The 21,803-nt window shown below is 36.5% G+C and overlaps 3 protein-coding genes across 4 annotated transcripts; 2 read left to right on the forward strand and 1 right to left on the reverse strand.

Moving 5' to 3' along the window:
• Window positions 1–1,423: 1,423 nt before the first annotated feature.
• Window positions 1,424–3,912, reverse strand: LOC148850449 (WEB family protein (DUF827)). The gene is made up of 2 exons (XM_088943099.1): window positions 3,305–3,912; window positions 1,424–2,233 (listed from the first exon to the last, which is right to left on the reverse strand). The coding sequence occupies exons 1-2, from the start codon at window positions 3,455–3,457 to the stop codon at window positions 1,724–1,726; spliced, it is 663 nt and encodes a 220-aa protein (XP_088799225.1). The 5' UTR covers window positions 3,458–3,912; the 3' UTR covers window positions 1,424–1,723.
• A 4,523-nt stretch (window positions 3,913–8,435) lies between these two features.
• Window positions 8,436–14,422, forward strand: HXK3 (hexokinase 3). 2 transcript variants are annotated; one of them, XM_088944834.1, is made up of 10 exons: window positions 8,436–8,819; window positions 8,976–9,263; window positions 9,764–9,914; window positions 10,007–10,189; window positions 10,909–10,983; window positions 11,073–11,228; window positions 11,496–11,591; window positions 11,776–11,906; window positions 13,728–13,809; window positions 13,903–14,422. In XM_088944834.1, the coding sequence occupies exons 2-10, from the start codon at window positions 8,995–8,997 to the stop codon at window positions 14,233–14,235; spliced, it is 1,476 nt and encodes a 491-aa protein (XP_088800960.1). In that variant the 5' UTR covers window positions 8,436–8,819; window positions 8,976–8,994; the 3' UTR covers window positions 14,236–14,422. The 2 variants fall into 2 exon arrangements, with proteins under 2 accessions (XP_088800960.1, XP_088800961.1); XM_088944835.1 differs by lacking the exon at window positions 8,436–8,819 and having other exon boundaries at window positions 8,879–9,263.
• Window positions 14,423–16,294: 1,872 nt separating this feature from the next.
• On the forward strand, window positions 16,295–21,285 carry LOC148850451 (AP-2 complex subunit sigma-like). The gene is made up of 6 exons (XM_088944836.1): window positions 16,295–16,488; window positions 16,580–16,678; window positions 16,808–16,858; window positions 18,829–18,987; window positions 19,868–19,927; window positions 20,884–21,285. The coding sequence occupies exons 1-6, from the start codon at window positions 16,486–16,488 to the stop codon at window positions 20,923–20,925; spliced, it is 414 nt and encodes a 137-aa protein (XP_088800962.1). The 5' UTR covers window positions 16,295–16,485; the 3' UTR covers window positions 20,926–21,285.
• The last annotated feature ends 518 nt before the right edge of the window (window positions 21,286–21,803 follow it).

A 21,803-nucleotide genomic window follows, 5' to 3' on the forward strand; every position in this document is an offset into this window, starting at 1 on the left:
TTGCATTGATCAATCCAAAACAATAAAAACACCAAACACAAATATATACAATACAAATACATACAAAATAATACAAAATACATGATTTTGTAATCTACATATTTGTATTTGTACTCCTTCCAAACTGAGACTAAGCTTATGGATGACCTTTGAATTCATAATAACCTCAAATAGTTTATGATGCAATATCTAATGATAAAATCAAATGCTTCTTCACAGAAAGAGAGAACTTTCCAGAAGGTTAATCCGAACAACTCCTTTAATTAATAAAACCTAGAGTTTGGTTAAGATTCCCAACTAGTTATCCTGGGACAAAGCAGATCAGCTTCTATGACTTTTAATTGAAGATGACCCACAATGCTAGTAAACAAACTGTTGGGAAAGAACAAGTAAAGCCTGCATTAATGATTTGGGCATATGGGTTTTGTCTTCTAATTATTCCATTCTCATATAATTAATGAAGAAATTAAGAACTAATTCAGCTTGGAAAACCTCCCTCGTTTTATATCCTCATAAACAGATGGCAGACATGATAACGTTACACAGGCTTACAGTTCCCAGATAGAATTTGTTTCATAGAGATGCGAAGGCCTCAAAGGGAGAGCTTTGTCATACAAATAAGGGGTGAAGCTCAAGTCCCCGACGCTAGGGTTTCGTCAAAGCTGAACCTCTCCGCCATGAAGCTCTTTGATCGCTTTCGGAAGATTCTAATGTGTTTCGTCGTTTATCCCTTCCCATCCCAGACATCTTCTAGAGTTCGTCGTCGTCAAAGAGCTGCTGCAGGTGCAGGAGACCGATTTGAATCTCCAAAGACATCCTTCAGTTCGTATCACTATTCGCCAAATTCGCATTACCACGAAGCCATTGCCGACTGCATAGAGTTCTTCAATAGATCATCACAGGAGGGGATCGCGGGTGGCAGAAAATCTGATTCACTTGTTTGAAACAATGCATGTTCATAACTGATCACGATATTCAAATCAATACTTAATTTTTATTTACAGTGGTTGAGAAGTGTGAGCTTAGTTTGGACTACTTAGTTCTTCAATGCTTGCTTCCTTTGTTTGCTATCTTTGTGTATGTAAACTTGTTAAGCTGGAAAGAAAAAGAATGTAATGCTGCTTTTCCATGAGTGTATTTCTCCAATATTCTCCAGCTCATTTTATTTCGGAAATTTCTTGATCACAATTTCACAACCGCTTGATCTATAGAACTATTATATTTTGCAAATGCATACCCACATCCATAGTGGTCAGATGATTTTGATTGTAATTAGTGAATATTAGAGCCTCGGAGATGGACGAAAGCGGGCCCTTGAGCTGATGGTCTTTTTGAAATACGTTTATAGGCCCAGTTAAGTCAGTGACTCAAGCCAGGACCCGCGCACAGAAGGAGAAGGAGAAGGAGAAGAAGAAGAAGAAGCTTGTCTGCACTCTGCAGTAGCAGCATACTTTATTGAACGAGTTTCTCGTCTTTCATGTGAACATGGATATTCGCTTACATTCTAACTTCTAAGGCCCATTCTGAGTCCAAACTATGGCCATCTAAAGTAAACCATCCTCTAATTAATCAAAAAAAAACAAAACAAAATAATAATAGAAAAAGAGAAAAAAAATATATATATATATATATTTCTCCCATGGAAGAATTATTGGAGTTTCTTCTCTTCTTCTCTTCTTCTCTTTTTCCTGAATCTTTTTCCCCAGTATACCTATGTACTTAATTAAGTGCGTGGAGCTTTGGGCGATGCACCTTCTTGGGTTCCCTTCTTCTTAGAGAAAATACCACCTATTAAAGGGATCAATGGCTTCTTCTTCTTCTTCTTCAAAGATGGGTGTCTCTCCAGTATTTGATCAACCTCCGGGACCATAACATGAGCCACTGAAGAAGGAGGGTTGGCGAACTTGACATATCTCTTCTTTTGGAACTCTGTTCCTTCTTCTTTTCTCTTTGGTGGTGGTACTGTATCAACTTCAACCCTGGTCGCATTTTCCACAAACTTGAGGTCTTCCATTTCCAAGTAGATGGGCGGTTTCTCGGACTCCTTGGCCTTCAATTGTTCCAGCTCTCTCTTTGTTTGTTCCAGCTCTTCTTTCAGGGATGAAAGGCAGGTCGCCATTAGAATTCCTTCTTCTCTTGCTTTCTGGAGGTTCTGCTTCGTCTCCTCCAGCTCTGCCGTGACAGTTCCAAGCCTTGATTGGCCATGACCACTCTCACTTGCTCCATCATGCATCTTAACAAAGACCATTCGTAATTAAATACTCGTAGAAGAAAACTCATTTGTCAGCGTGGGCTTTCGTTTCAAATTTTGGAAATTGTTCATGTTCATTGCCAAGAGACTGATCATGGAAGCTAAAAGAAGAATGAACAAAATCAAGAATTTCCATTGTATCGAGCCTGGGCCTGGGCCTGGACCTGGACCTGGGGCCCTTTAAATTTTAACAACCCAGGCCCGTTTAAGTTGCAGGCCTGGTATAAACGGGCGGGTCAGGAAAACCAGCCTGAACCCAGTTCGCCTATTATTTGATATTGAAAATTCGGGTCAAGAAGTGGCAAACCAAACTCAAACTGCTTTCCTGATGTGGGTGCATGATCCAATAAGTTACATTTCCTCGTAACTTACAAGGATAGAAAAGTGTTTCATCTAACTAAGTAACGTGGTTTGGCATCTCTTTCATCCAAAGCCAGACAAAGACATTGATTCTTTGCTAAAGTCCAGTCTTTAGTACAATTAAACCTTCTATAAAAGTACTTACCATCTGGTATTTATGTGAAAGACAAAAAGGAAGTTGGACCACATGATGTAGATTGTAGATCACATGATAAAGGAAGGCCCAATAACTTTTCTATCACAAATTAAGTACAGAGCTCTGCCACAAGAAAGCTTGTATTAAGGTAGAAGAAACTATGGATAACATTTTACACATCTCAATCCAGCCCAGACCTGAAATTGGCTGAATGTTGTTGTTGGGTTCATGGCAGGTGAGCTCAAGTTGGCTTGATCATATGGATATGAAGAAGAAGAAGAAGAGAAGAAAAAGAAGATCAACAGAAATGGCCAATCCTACAACCAAAACCACCAAGTGTTATATTTCATTGGGTTTTGGGAAGGAAGAGGAAAAAGAAAAGTTGTTACAAGAACGGAGCACACTGTATGAGCAAGGGTTGAATTAAATGGACATCAAGTAACGCTATCACAAATTCACAATTGTATTTAATGAGTGTGTAATCAATGAATCATGATATATAGTAATTGAAACTAGTTAAGCGTAAAGGTTGATTTAAGGAGTTTTTGGTGTTTTACCCCTTTGAGCTTGTTGCCATAGACCTCCCCTGCTAAAACTTTCTCCCCAAACAACATGACGGCCTCCTTAACAGAGCTAAATGGTGCTCTCGTATCGATCTCTGCCCGCCTGATCACCACCACTCCCTCTTCGCTCTCCATGTTCACTGCCATATAAATGATGCACAGAGAGGACCGTCCTTGGTCACTGTAACATCAACTATCTCAGAGAGAGAGAGAATGGAGATGGCGATATCGGTGGTTTTATTTATATGTTGACGAGAGAGAGGAAGAGAGGGAGGGGTCGTTAGAAGTGGGAGCTTAGTGATGTGGGTAAGGGGGCAAAATAGAATCATGGGCTTCGTTTCTTCGCGTCCACTTCACTGGAATTCTGTTAACTGAAGGTGAAGTCGGTCGGTAAACGGTCTCGATTCCACATATCGGAGGGCCTACTTTTAACACCAACAGGGAACAGGTGCTGTGGGAGAGAGAGAGACTTGTTACCTAAGCCCGACGGAAATCGATATTCTTTTTTTTTTCTTTTTTTTCATTTGGCTTTTTAAGCTATGCTGTCTATGGTTCTGAGGTTCTCTGCTCTCTTCCCATCTGTCCTTTGGGCTAGATTCTTTGCTAAGTTCTAAAGTTGGCTGTCAATGTAAAGCACTTTGCTCATTCTTCCCCGGCCTTAAAAGAAGTGATTGACGGATCGGCACATGTAAAAGTAGAGCCGTAAACGGATTGGAACTGGTTGAGAACGGGGATGTGTTCTACAAGATAGACCACCCATAACCCAACCAATTATTAATTGGGGCAATAGGGTCGAGTTGCTGGGATCTCCTGCCAACAAAATACGTTCCAACACCCAACCAACATATCTCACACTACACATCTCACCAAGATATTGGGACCCACTACAAAAATGGGACCTGTCATGTATGAGACGTATAAATTGGCATATCGGCTTCTATCAGGGCAAATTTATGCCTACACCATTCTAACAGCATTTTGCAACCTTACATTGGGAATATTTCTCTATAAAATAAAACATACAAGTATGGAGATATTCTTAAAGCAGAGATCGGATTCAGTCGAAGCAAAGTCCATTCGAACAGCCATCAATGCCTTGCATTGGGAATATCTCCCTATGAAATAAAGCACAAAAGTACGGAGATATTCCCGATGAAAGGTTATAAAGGCTATTCGAACAGGCTTTGCTCTGACTAAAGTCGATCTCCTCAATGCAAGGTAGTAAAGGCTGCTCGAATGGGCTTTGCCCTGACTGAAGCCGAACTCATAAATTGGGTTCTGCCAATAAGTCACGTTCCAACCCTCTACCAAGTATATGTTTGGCATCGATGCAGAGAAAACAGTGCTGCTGATATGTGGGTTGGAAGCACCGTCTTCTTAGAAAACGGTGCCTTTTTTTGTTTGGAAACATTACTGCCAGATAGGACATTTCCTGGAGCAACAACAACATTTTCTGTTTGGTACCAATGCTCTAGGAAACATTTTCAGCATCCGTACCTATTATCTAGTGCCACGTTATGTCTCTATCACTGCCACCTCATGTCCTTTTTGGCAGCAACAAACTGCATCTCTAGGAAATGCCAAATTTAGCTTTACTCCAAACCGTGCCTTCTCAATTTTTAAGGCATGTCTTAGAGCACCGTTTTTTATAAAAAACGGTTCCAAATGAACAAGTGTTTCCTAGAGTATCATTTTTTACGATGTGGCACTGATGTATCACCACTTTCTAGAGCAACGACAACAACGCCAAACAGATGCCAACTTGACCTAACACCACACATCTCACCATGAGACTATGACCCACCATAAAAGTGGAACCTACCATGTATGAGATGTGCTGTGTAAGATCATGTTGGTAAAGGGTTGGAATGTGTTCTATTGGCAGGTGATACAGACTTAAAATGTGTGGAGTCCAATCATTTGGTTGGGTGTTGGAACATATTTTATTAGCAAGAAATCCAAACTCAATTGGGTTAGACCAGATCACCAGACCTAGTATATTTAACATCTATAATTACTTCAGTGTTTATGATAATAACAACTTAATACTTTATTTTTGCTAAAATAACCTTAATTAAATTTATCTTATATTTTGTCTATGAAATTTATTATTGTAAACATAAAATAAAACAAAAATTATAAGAAAATTAGGGGACCTTATAATTAGTGTTTTAAAACCAACATGAAGGTTGAACCATTTTTGCCTCTAGGTTGTGGGTCATCGCTTTGACCATCCAGTTCAGACCATGTCACATCAATAATATGTATGTGTGTATAGGTATGTATAAATATGTATTTAATTAATAAATAATATATAATTATGTTTTTACATGTAATATATGTATTATTTTATATTTAATTTATGTTTTTTAATTTTAATTTTTTATTTATAAAAATATAAAAAAATTGTGATTTGAAGCCAAAAAAGTTTTTTTTCACCCCAATCAAGCATCGAAGCGCAAAGTTATGGCTTCCAGAAGTTTGCATACACATTTAGTATGCAACCCATGACCTAGTCGTAGGGTCAAACAGATCGAAGGCCCAACCGCCCTGGTTATACAGTTTTGACTAGATCAACAATTTTGACCAATTTCCAAATTCTATTAAAACCATACCCAAATTCACCCAACTGGATAAATAGCAAATTAAAAATACTGCTTAAAATCAACTGAGGTCTTTATTGGTTTAGAACAGCAAGATTCAATCAATTATTAATTAGGAAACCAATATAATTGGTATGGTCGGTTATGTTCTATCGGGTAGATCCAACATTGACAATTCTATGTAAAAGGGCATCTTAATTATATACACAAAGAGGGTATTTGGTTCCATTTGCGTTTATTGAATAAACGTTTTGTACTTGTGTGGCTGCAAAACCAAAAAAAAACTATTAATGTGAGCGTTTATGACACATAGGCACCATTAGGCACTACATCAGCAAAGTGCCAATAAATACCTACCCGTTTCAGGAAGTTTAGGCTTTTGCTCATGGAGTGCCTATGTGGCACAGTTTACTCAATAAACATAAACAGAATCAAACACATGGAAAATCTACCAGATTTTGATTTACAAATGATTTTATAACAGGTACTTTGAAATGAGTATAACATACCAAAAATAGAAAAAAAAAACATACATCAGATTTTTTTGGTATACGGTGCCATGAACCATTAATAACTACCCTCCTTACCCTTGGTTAGAGGATTCGATTCCGCACAAACGCTGGAACAAACCAGCTAATACACCAACGAGCAGGCCTTAGTTGGTTCATCAGATGGTCTCATTTAGCTATCCTCCAAAACATTACCTAGGATTCTGATGGGATTAGGATTCGGATTTAATCTATGACTTTTGCAAAATAAAGGCAAAATAAAACCCACCTCTCTTTAATGATCCAAACAGAGTTTCCTTTTAGGCTCAGTTTGTAAATAGCAAGGTTTTTAAAACCGAATTGGTCAGAGGTCTGGTTTTTGGGTCAAACAGTCCAATCGTTTAAATCGAATGGATAATCCATTCTAACAAAAAAATTAAAAAATTGGTCAAATCATTGGACGGTTTGAATGATTCGATCACCTAGATCAGCGGTTTATTGACTAAATCAATGATTTTTGACAAAATAACAGTTCTAGAATATAATGGAACCAATTACCTGACTAGTTCCCAGTTTTTTCCGATTCAACCATCTGATCCGATCCGATTTTAAAAAACATGATAAATAATCTGAATTTATATTTTAATTTATTTTTATGATTTTGATTTGACTGTCTTATTTGTTTTTGAAAAAATAGGATAGGAAATAAAATTAAGTAATCCCTTTATATGAAAGAAAATGGAGAGTTGGAGATATATAGGATTAATCGGAATTCCTTCTATTCTCTTTCATATAAAGGGAATATTTATATATAATGGCAGCATAGGATTAACCGGAATTCCTTCTAAAATTAAAAGTATCGATACATGCAAATATGCAATAGGATTAATCGGAATTCCTTCTAAAATTAAAAATATCGATACATGCAAATATGCAATACACAAATTTGAGTATGGAATGATTTAGATCTTAGAGGGAGGTTATACATAGATTATTCTTTTTAAGACAAAAAAAAAAATCTAGAAAGGGTACTGATGATGTATGATCTGGAAGCTCCTAGCTAGAAGATAATTTGGACATTAGTCGTGTAATGAGTTGGATCATTCTGCAAAACAGTGGATTAGAGAACCGAGGGTAACTAACCAGGCAAGATCGCTCCGATGCTTAAGTCAATACTTATGTTGTGAATGCAAGTTGAATGCTTGAGAACTTGAGTGCTAGTGAGTAGAATAATCATGCGTACCCTGTGTCATTGCGGTTGGTGCTTTTATATAGGCATTGTTTGATGTAGGCTTCGCGCACTGCATCCGAGATTTATGGGAGGACGTGCCTTACCGTTCTGAAATCCTCGGAGGTAACCACTATGCACGTTGACCATCCTCCGGAACATTTGGTACGTTGGCCAAGTTCAGAGAAACCTAGGAGTTTCAGGGTATGCATGCCGAATTTGTCGACGAGCATATCTCGCAGGTCATCGCCTAGTCTTCAGTTAGGTCGACAAGCCCTCAAGAGAGGTCGTGCCTCGCGTCGATGTCACTTCGACCGGTGACGAGGTGCTACAAGTCGACCATAAACAAGGTGGTGCAAGCCGATCTAAATTATGGTCGAGATCACCAAGTCAGCGATAAAGACATATTGCCAGGTCGGGACTAAGACGAACTACGATAAAGGACTCTAAATCATTAATTAGGTGACATTTGGGTGTCGTCCATTGTTTCCGGATGCCATGTATTAATTCGTAATATTTATATATACTTAGAACTTGGCAGATTAATGTTTCTTTTTACCATTAAATACATAGAATAACAGAACTGCTCATCTCTAGACTGTAATCGTGGCTAGCAAAGTTTATACAGGCGCTTGATTATATTTGGTAAGCTTGATCGTGCTTTTTCTAAAAAAAAAAGAATCAATATTTGTTGGTAAAAATTTCTTGAAATAGGATATAAATCAGAAAAGTAGAACTAATTTTCCATTTTTACAGGAGATTTTGAATTTTTAACTGTAAAAAGTAGAAAATGGAAACAACAATTTGGTGATTCTACATTTGTCATTAGGTTTCAGTGAGATCACGTACCAAGGCAACAAAAAATGAATCACAGAAAGCTAGAAAAATCGTAATAAGAGTATACTTCTTGCGCTGAATTGCAATTCCTCTGAGCTTCAGCCGCGAAATCGGCAGAGAGGTCGCCTCCTTGGAAACTCAGGATAACCGCTTGCGACAAGGTCGAGCTGAGATCAAGAGCGCAACTCGTCCCCACCACCTTCTTGGGTTAGATTCGGACATTACAAGAACAGAACAGAACTGTCACAATCGTCCCCTGTTTCGAACTTCAAAGCTCAATCCCCTCCAGAGTCCTGACGGTGGTACTGAATTTCAAAAAAAAAAAATGAGAGAAGAAAGTGGGAAATAAACCGGTAAAAATCTGAATCCGTTAACTGAAATTTAACTTCTTTTTCCTTAATGAGGAAAAATGAGGAGGAACCTTACAACTTTTTCTCAGTTTCAACGTCACTTTCAAAGACTTTCCTTTACTCTTCTCTTCTCTCTTCTCTGTCCATTCTCTTCCATAGGTTGTAACTACCTGCTACAATGTCGATCGCTACAACTTCAACCATCGTGGGGTCTTTCTCCCCCACACGCTCTCCGACAGGAAGGCTCCGGCCAAGGATGGCCTTGCGATCTAGCGGCATCTCAGTAACCCCGATCCTTGCCGATCTACAAAAGAACTGCGCCACGCCTCTACCTGTTTTGCGCCACGTTGCAGACGCCATATCTGCTGATATGCGAGCTGGGCTTGCCGTTGAGGGCGGCAGTGATCTTAAGATGATACTCAGCTACGTTAATAGTTTGCCCACTGGGTATGTTAGACTGTTGGAGTGCATTCTTTCTTGTTCAAGTTATTTCCTCTCTACTCCTCTTAGAGTTAAGTTTTTCATGATGGATTTTTTCCTTGAATTATGAAAGAAGATCTGTAATTTTATTAATATTGGTGCTTGTAGTTCTTTGCTTTCTTATTCTGCGGTTGAATCTTAAAGAAGATCTGTAATTTTAATCTCTGCAATACAAGATTATAGGCAAGTCAGGATTTATAGAAAACAAAACAAGCAATACTTGTAATTCAGTAAATAAAAGGACTTCCCTGCGAAGAAAGATCAAGAAAATACATTGTTTTATAAATTGTGAAAGACAAGAAATGGTAGAGGTAGATTCGAATTTGATAAAGCTTGGCTCTCAGTGCTAACAAATTAGTGATCTAATTTGTTTTCTTTCTCTAAACCCAAGGGAGATGCATTTCCGACTTGTTAGAGATCTGATGATGATGTTGTTTCGACTTTTTTTTTATTTGGATTAAAAAAAGGAACGAAAAGGGCTTGTTTTACGCTTTGGATCTTGGCGGTACAAACTTCCGGGTGTTACGAGTGCAATTAGGAGGAAAGGAGGAGCGTGTTATTGACACTGAATTTGAGCAAGTATCGATTCCTGAAGAGCTGATGTTTGGCACCTCTGAGGTCAGTACTTTGCCATTTTGTTCTGCTTGTTTTCCATGTTCAGATTTCTTTTTTTCCTTTTCCTTTAGCAGATTTTGCTATTTAAACTGCAGGAGTTGTTCGATTTTATTGCCTCTCGGCTGGCAAGATTTGTAGAAAAGGAAGATGGGAGATTCTGCCTGCCCCATGGGAGGAAAAGAGAGATTGGTTTTACATTTTCTTTTCCTGTGAAACAAACATCCATTGATTCCGGCATATTAATCAAGTGGACCAAGGGTTTCGCTGTCTCTGGAACGGTTGGTAATTCTAACTTTATAGTTATGTATATAAATGAATAATCAATTGGGCCATAGTATGGCTTTCTGAACCTTTTTTAGTGTTATACTTGATATTAATTGTGTGCCATGGTAAATCTGTTTATGGTAGCATTACAAGAAAATTGAGGACTTGTAGCAGTAAAAAATTAGATCCTAGTGTTATTTACAACTGAAAAGGTGCCAATACTTATAGTAGAATACAGAAATCTAGCTACATTGCTTATAGTAGAATACAGAAATCCCTGATGGGTTATGAATTCCCAATAGTTAGTTATTCTGAATGGAGTATAAGAAATTTTACCCCCCCCCCCAAAAAAAAAAAAAAGAATGGGGTACAAGGAAGCATGATTTATGAACTAGTTGTGTAGGGAATAAAAATAAATTTTAAATTTTATGTGCCAACTTGATGATAAACTCTGCTCCAAATGGTTGATTAAGTTTTAGTGGATTCCCATGAGGTTAATTGTTGCAATGTTCTGTGATACCTTTTGAGGCCAAACACCAAAAGTATTGAGTTCTTAGCATTTCAAATGATGCTATATCTACCATTTTGATTACAGTCATCCACTAAAAAATTGCAATTATGCTTGTGGCCAAGGTCACTTCAGCTTTCTTTCATGGCTAGAATTTCAATTAATATTCCTGAACTGTAACTTCTGTTGCCATGTAACTGATAGATAGGTTCCCTTTTTTGACAGGCAGGAAAAGATGTAGTTGCCTGTTTGAATGAAGCTATGGAAAGGCAGAAATTAAACATGAGAGTTTCTGCCCTGGTGAGTTTTAACCATGTTAGCATTGGGTAGAATGGCCAGTACTCAACCATGCATAGAAAGGACAATATATTCCACTTCCTGTAACACAGGTCAATGATACTGTTGGAACACTTGCTGGAGCAAGGTATTGGGATGATGATGTCATGGTTGCTGTCATTTTGGGCACTGGAACTAATGCATGCTATGTGGAACGGACGGATGCTATTCCAAAGCTGCCAGATCAGACACTGAATTCTAGAAGAACTGTGAGTATGCAATTTTTTTCCTTCAGTATATCTGCAAGGCAGTCCATAGCCAGGATTAGAACATTTCACAGTTGGAACAACTATGCCAATTCAACTGAGTTGATATGACCATTAAGTCATGCTATAATATCAAAGGGTATTGGATCATCCCGATGCATGACTTACTTGGTTCTGGTTGTGATAAAGCATCAGTGTATTGCATCTTAGAGGTTTGGTCATTCAATGATTTTTTCAACTTCAACTTTTGTTTGATGAATTTTCTCCCAGATTATCAATACTGAGTGGGGAGCATTTTCAAATGGGCTTCCTTTAACAGAGTTTGACAGAGATATGGACGCTGCAAGCATTAATCCTGGTGAGCAGGTAAAAGTTATGTTCTGAGTCTTAATGTTCCTAGTTTGCCTAATTTAGATAAGCACTGTTCACCAATGTGCATGATTTTGTTTTTGTTCTTTTTATTTATGTGGCAGTTGTTTTGTTTTAAAAAACAAAATCATTCGTATTAGAGGACACCACCTTAATGGTTTTGACTTCTTTAAAAATACAGATATTTGAGAAGACAATCTCTGGTATGTACCTTGGTGAAATTGTAAGAAGGATTCTTTACAAGATGGCAAAAGCTGATGATTTATTTGGTGATGCTATCCCAGAAAAATTCTCCAAACCTTTCATACTGAGGTAAGTTTCTAAAGTATTTCACTCTATTTGAGGATAACTTGTTAGTATTATCATCTAGCAGATCCGGATGAATCGTATCATATTGTTGACTTCTGTCACTCAAGATTAAATGCAACTGGAATCAAGTTGCTTGTTACTTGCAAACCACTATTGCATGTCTGTCAGCCTTGAATAACCAGCATTATTCAGCTGTAGCAAGTAGAAGAAAGTTGTTCTTGGTTTTGTCTTGAGAAGTCATAAATCAGAGAGCCAGTTCTTGACACATTGTAACAGTTTCATCAGAACAATATTGTCAAGTGTCACAATTGGCTTCTTCTGTGGATGACTTGTTTCCTTTACTAGGGAAAACTATCACACAGTCACCCTATTAGATAACAGGTGGTAAGGTAATAATTAATAATCTATAAAATAATTATCTTTGTGGAACTGATAATTAAAACAAGGCATACTTAATAACCTTTAGCGACTAATAATTATTCTTAGATTTTCTATTATATTGTTGGTAACGTATATATATATCTCGCATATCTAATGTGGCAGTGGCATTCACATCCAATTGTTTTCCCAATGAATCATATATTTTATATACCACAAGCAGGAAGGGGCGTGCTTTATACATGGTCTTAAATAATGGACATAAAATGTAAGAGGTCCCCTCTATTAGAATGAACAGGAAATGCTAGCCTGATATGAGGCAGGTAAGTTAGATTGCTTCACATGTAAAGAATTAAATTTTACTTGACTAATGATCAAATAGACATTACTGTAATGATAGTTAGAAGTTAAATCAAGAATTTATTAACCATAAAGTTAAAAAAAGGATACAAAGGTTCATGCTATTTTTTCTATATTTTATTTACTTGTTATGTTTCATTTTCTACACTGGGAGACTCTTCACAAATTTATGTACCCTGTTTAAAGATTGATCAAGAATTGACTAACTACATTCATATAGGCAAAATGAGGTAACGGATTAATATAAAAAATTCCTAACAATCCAAAATGAAAAAGTTTGTTAGGGATTTATTGCAAGTTGTTTCTTTATTTCCTTTTTCTTTTCTCTGTTTCTATATTGGGCAAGTCATTTTTTTGGTGTACAGTGATATGAGTTTAGAGGACACACTGTCCTTTCAAAGTCTATTTGAGAATTGGGTCAAGGCAGGGCCCAAGGGACTGATGCTAAACAATTACAGCCACCCATATAAGAAGAAAATGGAGTGGCGACTAGTTTTATTCATTATGAGCTTATCAAATACATTACTCTCCCCATGGTTCTATTATCTGATTTGATGAAAATGACAACAACTTAGGATTTTAAATTCAATTATATGTTTTTGGTGGTAGATTTAGAAACCAAAAGAAAACTTAAGAAGGAAATGTTTTATTTTTCCTTCGCAAATGAATAACAAAGTATGGCAGGCTGTCTATCCATGGTCACCAGTCTTGAAGCTAAAATTTCCTCTACTTTTTATAAAATGCTGCTTCTTATATTTCCTGATTTTTTGTTGATAACCATCCACACCAGAAACATGTTTTCATGTTTAAATCGCAGATTTAAAAAAAAAGAAATAATAATAAAGTCCTCATTGAATTTTATAAATCTCTTTAAGGTGTGTTTATTTTGATGTAAAAGGAGTAAAAGGCCATAAAATCTTATTTTCAACTCTTTTCCATTTTAACAAATAAAAAAGAACCTCCAAATTATATAAGCATGAAAAGCACTATGTGACAATTTCTTACTCTCCTTATGGTTAATTCTCTGTTGAATTGCCAAAGTCCCTCTTTACACCAACTCTCTATTTTACTGATGTTGCTATATAGGACTCCCGACCTTTGTGCCATGCAACAAGACGGCTCTGATGATTTAGAAGCAGTTGGATTGATCTTAAACAACACCATTGGGGTAAATCTAAACAGTTACCTCAGTTTTATGACTCTAGCTACATACTTACATTAAGACATGCGCTGATTATGGGATATTATGGTTGTCAAATAGGTGGCTTCGAATTTAAATGCCAGGAAAGTTGTCTTGGAAGTCTGTGACACCATCGTGAAGCGGGGTGGGCGGTTGGCTGGAGCAGGAATTGTGGGCATTCTCCAAAAGATGGAAGAAGATTCCAAAGGTGTAGTCTTTGGGAAAAGGACAGTGGTGGCAATGGATGGAGGCTTGTATGAGCACTATCCTCAGTATAGAAGCTATCTCCAAGATGCGGTCACAGAGCTTCTAGGGTCTGAAATATCAAAGAATGTGATCATAGAGCACTCAAAAGATGGATCTGGAATTGGAGCAGCTCTTTTGGCTGCCTCAAACTCCAAATACGGACACTAATTCTAGGTGCAAATATTAACTAAGTCATTAAATAAAGTATTACTTTTCATTGTTTTCCATGCATTTTTTTCTTGTCGAGCAAAATTATTTTGGAAATTGATCAGGCACAGCATCAATAAATTACCACTGAGACAGAATGAAATGTAATGCAGTGAGTTCATGTTCAGCAAAGTTTGATATATTGTAATTGCATGGGTGCACATTTAAGTGGATTCGAATCCAATAAATGGGTTAAAGCAGGACACACCTCTATAGTAGCAAACTGAAACTTCAATATGTACATATGAAAGAGAAGTGTGTATGTAATTCAGGTTGCTCCTATAGAAGCCAAGAAGAAATCCATTTCTGAAATTTGGTTTTCTATCCAACCAGAGCGTGTATTATGTACAGAAAGGCGAATCGAGTGTTATGTGGATTTGAATCCAATGGGTTCTAGCATATTGCATTGTTTGGAAACAACAGCAAGGCCATTCATGAAGGTAGACCTTCCTTACCATTACAATGCTTGCAAGTTGCAACTATTACAGTGGCCATTGTTGTTATTGATCCTTGTGAGTGATGATTGATTACAATGGATACTGTGTTCAGTATTCATTGGATGGAAGGCTCAATCAAACTAGTAAAGCATGAAAATAAACAATGGTTTATCTAGACTTAAGAGTGAAAACAACATAAAATGGTTTGTCCTTTTGATAGGTAAATTATTTTCATATTTTGGAGTCGACCCATCTGCTTAACAGGCCAATCCCATTCTCTTGGCCCAGTCATGCATAGTTGAGATCTTCTACCAACAAAGCACGTTCCAACCCTCTACCAACTAACCAACTAAGAGGGTGTTTGGTTCTGTTTATGTTTATTCAGTAAACATTTATTGGTGGTGCCACATAGGTGTGCCATCTCATCATTTTCTCTCTATTGCTCTTCTGCATACATTGAAAATGTAAAAAGTAAACTTTGGTTTATGTGCATGCCAATCGTTTGTAAAAGTTACATTCTGAAATTTCCACAATTGGCCAAGCGTTTATTCACTATTACACTGAAGTGGCACCTAGTTGTTATAAACGGTTGCAATTATTGCATTTTTCGGTTTTACCAGCAAATAAAATATAAATGTTTATTCAATAAACATAAACGGAATCAAACACATGCTAAATCTAACACCGTACATCTCACCATGAGACTGGATCCCACCATGGCCCATGATCCATTTGACAATATGGCCATTTGGTGCCCCTCCATTTAGGACACAATACTAAATTTATGGAATTGTATACTCTCTGTCTAGTATAATATAATGACTTTTGACCCATTTGGGAGGGTTTCAGCATTGAATGAGTTGTATAGATTGAGTGGCTCTAAAAAAATTACTAAGGGTTTGTTCATTTCCTCTTAACTCTTATCTCTTAAAAGTAATCTTTTAACTTTAAGAGAAAATTGGTTATTCGTTTATTCTTATCTCTTCTCTCTTAAAAGTTCAATCATACAACATTTTTTGTTTTCCAATGATACTTCTAAAAAGACAAACAAAAACTCTCATATATGGGGCAAAATGGATATTTAATCATTTTAATAATTAAGAACAACATTCTCTACATTTAGAATTAAGAGAAAAAAAATTCAACAATACTAATACATCTGTTAATGTAATTATTACACTTTCAGATGTCAGATTTCAAGCAAACGAATAGGCGTTAAGTCAAATTTTCAGCTTGGCTGTTAAGTTTTTCAGCGTCAGATTTATTTTCCAAGTTGTGTGAAATAATAGAAAAATTAGGTATATGATTTAATTTTCCTCTGTTTTATATGCATCCAAACGCGGGGGGCGGGGGAATTGTTTATTGCCACACCCATTTTATAATTTATATACAACCAAACACCACAAAACAGCCGTTTTCGGGAAAATTCGTTTTCCTTCTGTTTACATGTACTCAACCGAAACATGAAGGAAACTTATTGAAACTAAAATCAACCGTTGGATGCACCAGCCGAGGTTCTGGACCGTAAATGCATTGACTTGATGTCTTGATCAGAGAACCATTCGATGATTCGATCCATGCCAACATTGATTTTCCGGACCATAGTCAGGCGCAGGCGCGTGACGAGTTTTCGTTGACAGAGGAGACCAAACCAAACAAAATAAGAACCATAGTCAACTTTGCTCTTCTTCCGTGCCCTAGATCTTCGTCCGCTGCAGGCTGCAGGCTGCAGGCATCTGTTGTTGTTTTTGCCTTTTCCGTCTGTTTCTCAGAAATGGTAATCCCGATTCCATTCTTTTTGGTTGTGGAGGGGATTTTCAGAAGCTTTTAAAGGTCTCAAATTCTGCTCTGTTTCTCTTTAATGACAGATCCGATTTATATTGCTCCAGAACAGGCAGGGCAAGACCCGCCTTGCCAAGTATTATGTTCCTCTTGAGGAATCTGAGAAGCACAAAGTCGAGTACGAGGTAGGATTGTATTGATTGTTCATTAACCATTTTGGTTGACTTTTTCCTTCTAATTCTTTCTGAAGTCTTCATTGATACCAAAAGAATTTACTAAAACTATTCAGGGGTCCGTGTTTGATTCCTTTTCAGGTCCATCGGCTGGTTGTCAATAGGGATCCAAAATTTACCAATTTTGTGGAGGTATGCACTTTTTTCATCTTTTTTTTTTCTTTTTAAAGATTAATTAATAGCAATCCTGTGATTTTTCGTTTGACTAGAGCAGTGACCTGGAATTATTGGGCCAGATGAATTAGTGTGTAATTAGAAATAAACAATAAAAACTTGTGTGAATCTGCTCGAAACTCTGCACTAAATCCAGTAATCCATTGACAATTCTTGGATTAAGATGTGATGCCTATAATGTTTAGGTTCCAGCTTTTGTATCTTCTTATGAAGTTATATTGTTAATTGTTAATTTAGTATTTTATTTATTTAGTTTTATTTTATCATACCAAAATTTTTATAGGAAAAAATGTAGTTGATTGAGTGAAAGTTCACCAACTGGGTAGGTTCTGTGTTGGTTATTTTATCTCCAAATAATGCAATCCTTAGGAGCTACATTTTGTTAAATTCTTCCCTGATGATGCTAAAACAAGTACCTTTGTTTGCAGATTGCAACACCTACATTGTTACTTGATGGAAAATATGATCCCGTGTTGGTTCACTATTTCTAAAAAATAATTTTGGCTATTTTTTTATGTTTCATGGTCATTAGTACATTCTAAATCACATTGATTCACATGGTTTTATTTAGCTTAAGAACATGGATTTGTGTTCATACCAATCAATTTCCTATCTGCATTCATGTAATACAAATGGAATAGAGTGGTGAATCTCTTTCTATATTTAGTCAATACTGTACATTGTTATACTAACACAAATTATGAATTTTTTAATTTTGTTGTTGTTTTCTAACAGTGTATTTAATAGTACTTAACAGAAAAAAAAATGTACGTATGTTCTTTTTTGGTTATGCCTATGCAACATTGTTTAGAATTGTCTCCTTTTTACCACTGATCATTTGATGGATTCCCTCTTTTACAATAGATGGCCCCATATTTGCCTCTAAAGTTCTAGCATATATAAGCACTCACGATTTAGTAATGGATATGGAATTAAACATAACAGAATGGCAAAATAGGATTTATGTATCCTACCCCATATGGTTGAGATAAGGCTTGGATGATGATTTATTCAACAATGTTACCAAGGTTCTGATTAATGCTCCTGTTGGAATTTACTTAAGACATCATGAAGGGTTTCTTTTTTCCCATGCTAACTAAAACATCATGAATTTGAGTATATCTTTCTTGCATTAAGGTTGGCAAATGGGTTGGATGATGCTTTAGCCCTTAGCCAAACAAGGGATGAATAGGGATCAGTTCTTTTGAGCTCAGGTGTAAAGTTTAGTGTAAAACGGGATAGGTGGAGCATTCCAACCTATATTGGGATGTACGATACATTTGTACACTTACGTTGGAACTAAGGGATAACTCAATATGACCTTTTCTGCTACCTTGGATCAATAATTCATAACAAGGGAGAGATTGAGGAGGATGCCACCCACAGAATGTTGGGCAGCCAAAAAACAATATTCTAAAAAAAATGAGTGTGGAAAAAATGCATATGCTAAGATGGATGACTGAAAAAAACTATAAGGATATGATCAGAAATAAAGTCTAGGAATACCCCCATAGGTGATAAAATGTGAGAAAGTATACCAAGATGGTGTGGTCAAGTGCATAGAAGACCACTTACAACACTTGTAAGAACAAGTGATCTATTACAAGTTGAAGCCTTGAAGGGGATAGAAGGGCTAGGGTTAGACAAAAAGGACATGGGTTGAAGTAGCATGAAATGATTTAAGCTCTCGTAATTTAACAATGGATATGGCATTAAATAGAATGGATTGGCGAAACAGGGTTCATGCGGCCTACCCCATATAGTTGGGATAAGATTTAGATGATGATGATGATGCATTTGTAAATATCTTACTTTACATGATGCAAAAAATACCTCAGTTAACTATCAAACAATTTTTTTTTTTGAATTTCTTCTAAGATACCATCAAGTTCGAGTAAATCTTATTCTTGCAGTTTCGTACACACAAGATCATCTACAGGCGTTATGCTGGACTATTTTTCTCAATGTGTGTCGACATCACAGATAATGAGCTAGCATACTTGGAGTGCATCCATTTGTTTGTGGAGATCTTGGACCATTTCTTCAGCAATGTGTGTGAGCTGGATTTGGTGTTCAATTTTCACAAGGTTTGTGGCTTTGTGCTGCTCCTGTTGCTTTGCACTGAGTGCTTCTTTTTTATCTGTTCAAGTGGAAGGGGCTTTCTTGCTTAGTATTAAATCACTAGATTGTATGCACCAAGGAAAAAAAAACTAGGTTGTAAGCATTTTAAGTCTTAATGTTGAAATAATAGAACTTGACCCTTTGGAGAAATTAGGGCATAGGCAATAAATACCATGCAGTACTGTAATGAGTGTAGTACATCCTGAACTTGTTCTAATGTGACCTTGGACTTAAAAAACTATTGAATTTCATGCACATGTGGCTGAATGCTTGCACGCATGCATGTGTATCTTCCATTTGTAATTGATAAAGTATTTTAAATACAGAAAACGAAACAACAACAACAACAACAACAAGATACAGCATTTTAAGTGTTTCTCTGTTTCCACCAGTACAAAGAAAAGGATCGATCAACTTAGTCTGGGACTTTTGGGTGAATATACACTGTATGTTGAAACAAGGGCCTTTGACTTTGTTGCCTTTCATGGCACATGCCTGTATTTGTTACAACATATAGGACATGCATACCCAAAGGACTATAAGATGCCAATTTGGAAATCAGAACACATCAGTTTTGCCTATTCTCATTATGAGGTCACAATGAGCTTCCCCATTCATTCAATCTAGTTAAGAAAATGTTTTGTTTCCTGGTGGTGTCCTCTCCACATCTGGGCAACATGGATGCTGACATTCTTTACATTTTTCTAATTGGAATATCTTATCTTATTACTAAGAATTATATTGGATCTATTACTGACATCTTTCTGACATGTAAACAATTTGTCTACTTTTTTGTTCTTTCATCAGCTAATTTCTTTTGTTTATTTTTCTCCATGTCTTTGGCAGGTTTATTTGATACTCGATGAATTCATTCTTGCTGGGGAGCTTCAAGAAACAAGCAAGAAGGTATTTAAGCTTTTTTCCAGTATTCACTAGTATGGAGTTGTTTGTTTTACTTCTAAAAATCCGTACTGCTTGATAATGCAAGAGCAACAATTTAGGTTCATTCCGACTTTGATGGTAGAAATAGGGGTAACCCAGGGTTATCAGGAGGGGAGAGGGGATTTTCAGGAATGAAGAAGGGAATATTGTAGCTTTGTGGGTCTGATTGATGCAGGAGACTCTTTTAAAGGTTGAAGTGTTGGATGTAATGGAAGGATTGAATGGGGCAATGGGGATGAACATGGAGAAGCTGGTAGTTGAAGGAGATTCAAAATTCGTGGTAGGGTGGCTACAAAAGAAAGAGGATGTCTTATGGTGCTACAGTAATGAAGTTAAAAAGTTAAAATGGTTAACTAGAAATCTGAAGGTGAGAGTTAAGTGGATTCCAAGGGAAGCTAATAGCTAGGCTGATGCTTTAGCAAAGTAAGAGGTGGAGAGGGAACAAATGCTTTGGGCTCGGTTGTAAGAAATATAAAAGGAAATTTAAAGGGTAGAGATATGACTCCTTACCTCTAGACTAGACACAGAACATGTACGTATACAGGCTTTTCATTTCTCTAAATTAATATATATATATATATATATATATATATATATATAGTTTGTTAGGGGCCTTCAAAAACAACCATGTTGTCGAAAACACCTTTAGTCATCCAAAAAAAAAAAAAAAAAACAATTTAGGTTCATTATTTGTGAAGGGTAAATCATGCTATAACCTTGGGATGTAATTGCCATGCGACTAGAGCCAGTATAACTTATTTCCACTTTTGATCAATGACTTAATGGTTCCAAAGTCAAAAGCTTGTTTTAGGCTTTATGTACCCCTGGGTCTATGGCAGCATCATATTTTCAAAGTTGGAGTGATAATTTTGAATAATGTGAAATTATATAGTCATCGAATGTATTGTTAAACCTTGCAGGCAATCATAGAGAGAATGGGGGAGCTGGAAAAACAAGAATGAGAGGGTTCATTATGTAGAGAAGGATTTTCAGGAGCTTTTGGCCTTGTTGCTTCATTGCCCAGTTATTCATCCAACTTCCCTGCTATATCAGTCTCGTCATTTCAGAAATATGTGCAAAATTTTTCATTCTTTTCTTATCGGCAGTGAGAGGTGCGAGGGGCAATACATGGGAGTGGTTGCATGTATGTATGTGTGCTGAAGTTGAGGTTAGTTTGTTATTGCGGAAGGATTTTTTGTAATTTGTCTATAACTCATTCTTTCTCATTCTTACCCAAGATGAAATTCTAAAATGGAAAAGAATTGGTAAAAATAGGCAGGATGAGAAAATATTACTATGAACCAAACACTTTTTTCTTGAAAGTGAATTCTTGCCATACTAACAAATGTCCTTATGTTGCTCATTTTCATTCTTCAAAAAAAAAAAAAAAAAAAGAATCGTGTCTATATTCACAAATTTCTAGCCTAAGTCTTCAATAGTCAATGTTTACCACTTGGCATAGATGTTTTGTAAAAGTGCTTTCGCAAAAGTGCTTTAATAAAAGTACTTTCGTAAAAGTAAAAATACTTTTTTAAAAGTGTTTTTGTAAAAGTACTTCCATAAAAGTGCTTTTGTAAAAGTTTTTTGTAGAAGTTCTTTTATAAAAGTACTTTCATAAAAGTGTTTTAGTAAAGTACTTTTATAAAATGGGTTTGTAAAAGTGATTTTATATAAGTAATTTTGTAAAAGCACTTCCAAAAAAAGTATTTTCACAAAAGTGGGTTCATAAAAGTGCTTTCATGTAAAAGTACTTTTATAAAAGTGCTTTCGCAAAATTTAACATTTATGGCAACAATTTTGTAGGCAAGTTTCCTCAAAGAATGAAATGAGCAAGATGGGG

Source organism: Nelumbo lutea, chromosome 5 (assembly GCF_056320005.1).
Source record: "Nelumbo lutea isolate HS-2025 chromosome 5, American lotus-T2T, whole genome shotgun sequence".
Lineage (NCBI taxonomy): Eukaryota > Viridiplantae > Streptophyta > Magnoliopsida > Proteales > Nelumbonaceae > Nelumbo > Nelumbo lutea.

What these genes read in the sequence shown, in the direction of transcription:
- LOC148850449 (XM_088943099.1), bottom strand. Translation starts at nt 3,457, where the DNA reads ATGGCAGTGAACATGGAGAGCGAAGAGGGAGTGGTGGTGATCAGGCGG. An exon ending in ATGGCAACAAGCTCAAAGGG is followed by an intron (nt 2,234 to 3,304) that starts GTAAAACACCAA and finishes GTCTTTGTTAAG; the next exon opens with ATGCATGATGGAGCAAGTGA.
- HXK3 (XM_088944834.1), top strand. Translation starts at nt 8,995, where the DNA reads ATGTCGATCGCTACAACTTCAACCATCGTGGGGTCTTTCTCCCCCACA. An exon ending in CACTGAATTCTAGAAGAACT is followed by an intron (nt 11,229 to 11,495) that starts GTGAGTATGCAA and finishes ATTTTCTCCCAG; the next exon opens with ATTATCAATACTGAGTGGGG. An exon ending in TCCAAACCTTTCATACTGAG is followed by an intron (nt 11,907 to 13,727) that starts GTAAGTTTCTAA and finishes GTTGCTATATAG; the next exon opens with GACTCCCGACCTTTGTGCCA.
- LOC148850451 (XM_088944836.1), top strand. An exon ending in TGGTGTTCAATTTTCACAAG is followed by an intron (nt 18,988 to 19,867) that starts GTTTGTGGCTTT and finishes TGTCTTTGGCAG; the next exon opens with GTTTATTTGATACTCGATGA. An exon ending in TTCAAGAAACAAGCAAGAAG is followed by an intron (nt 19,928 to 20,883) that starts GTATTTAAGCTT and finishes TAAACCTTGCAG; the next exon opens with GCAATCATAGAGAGAATGGG.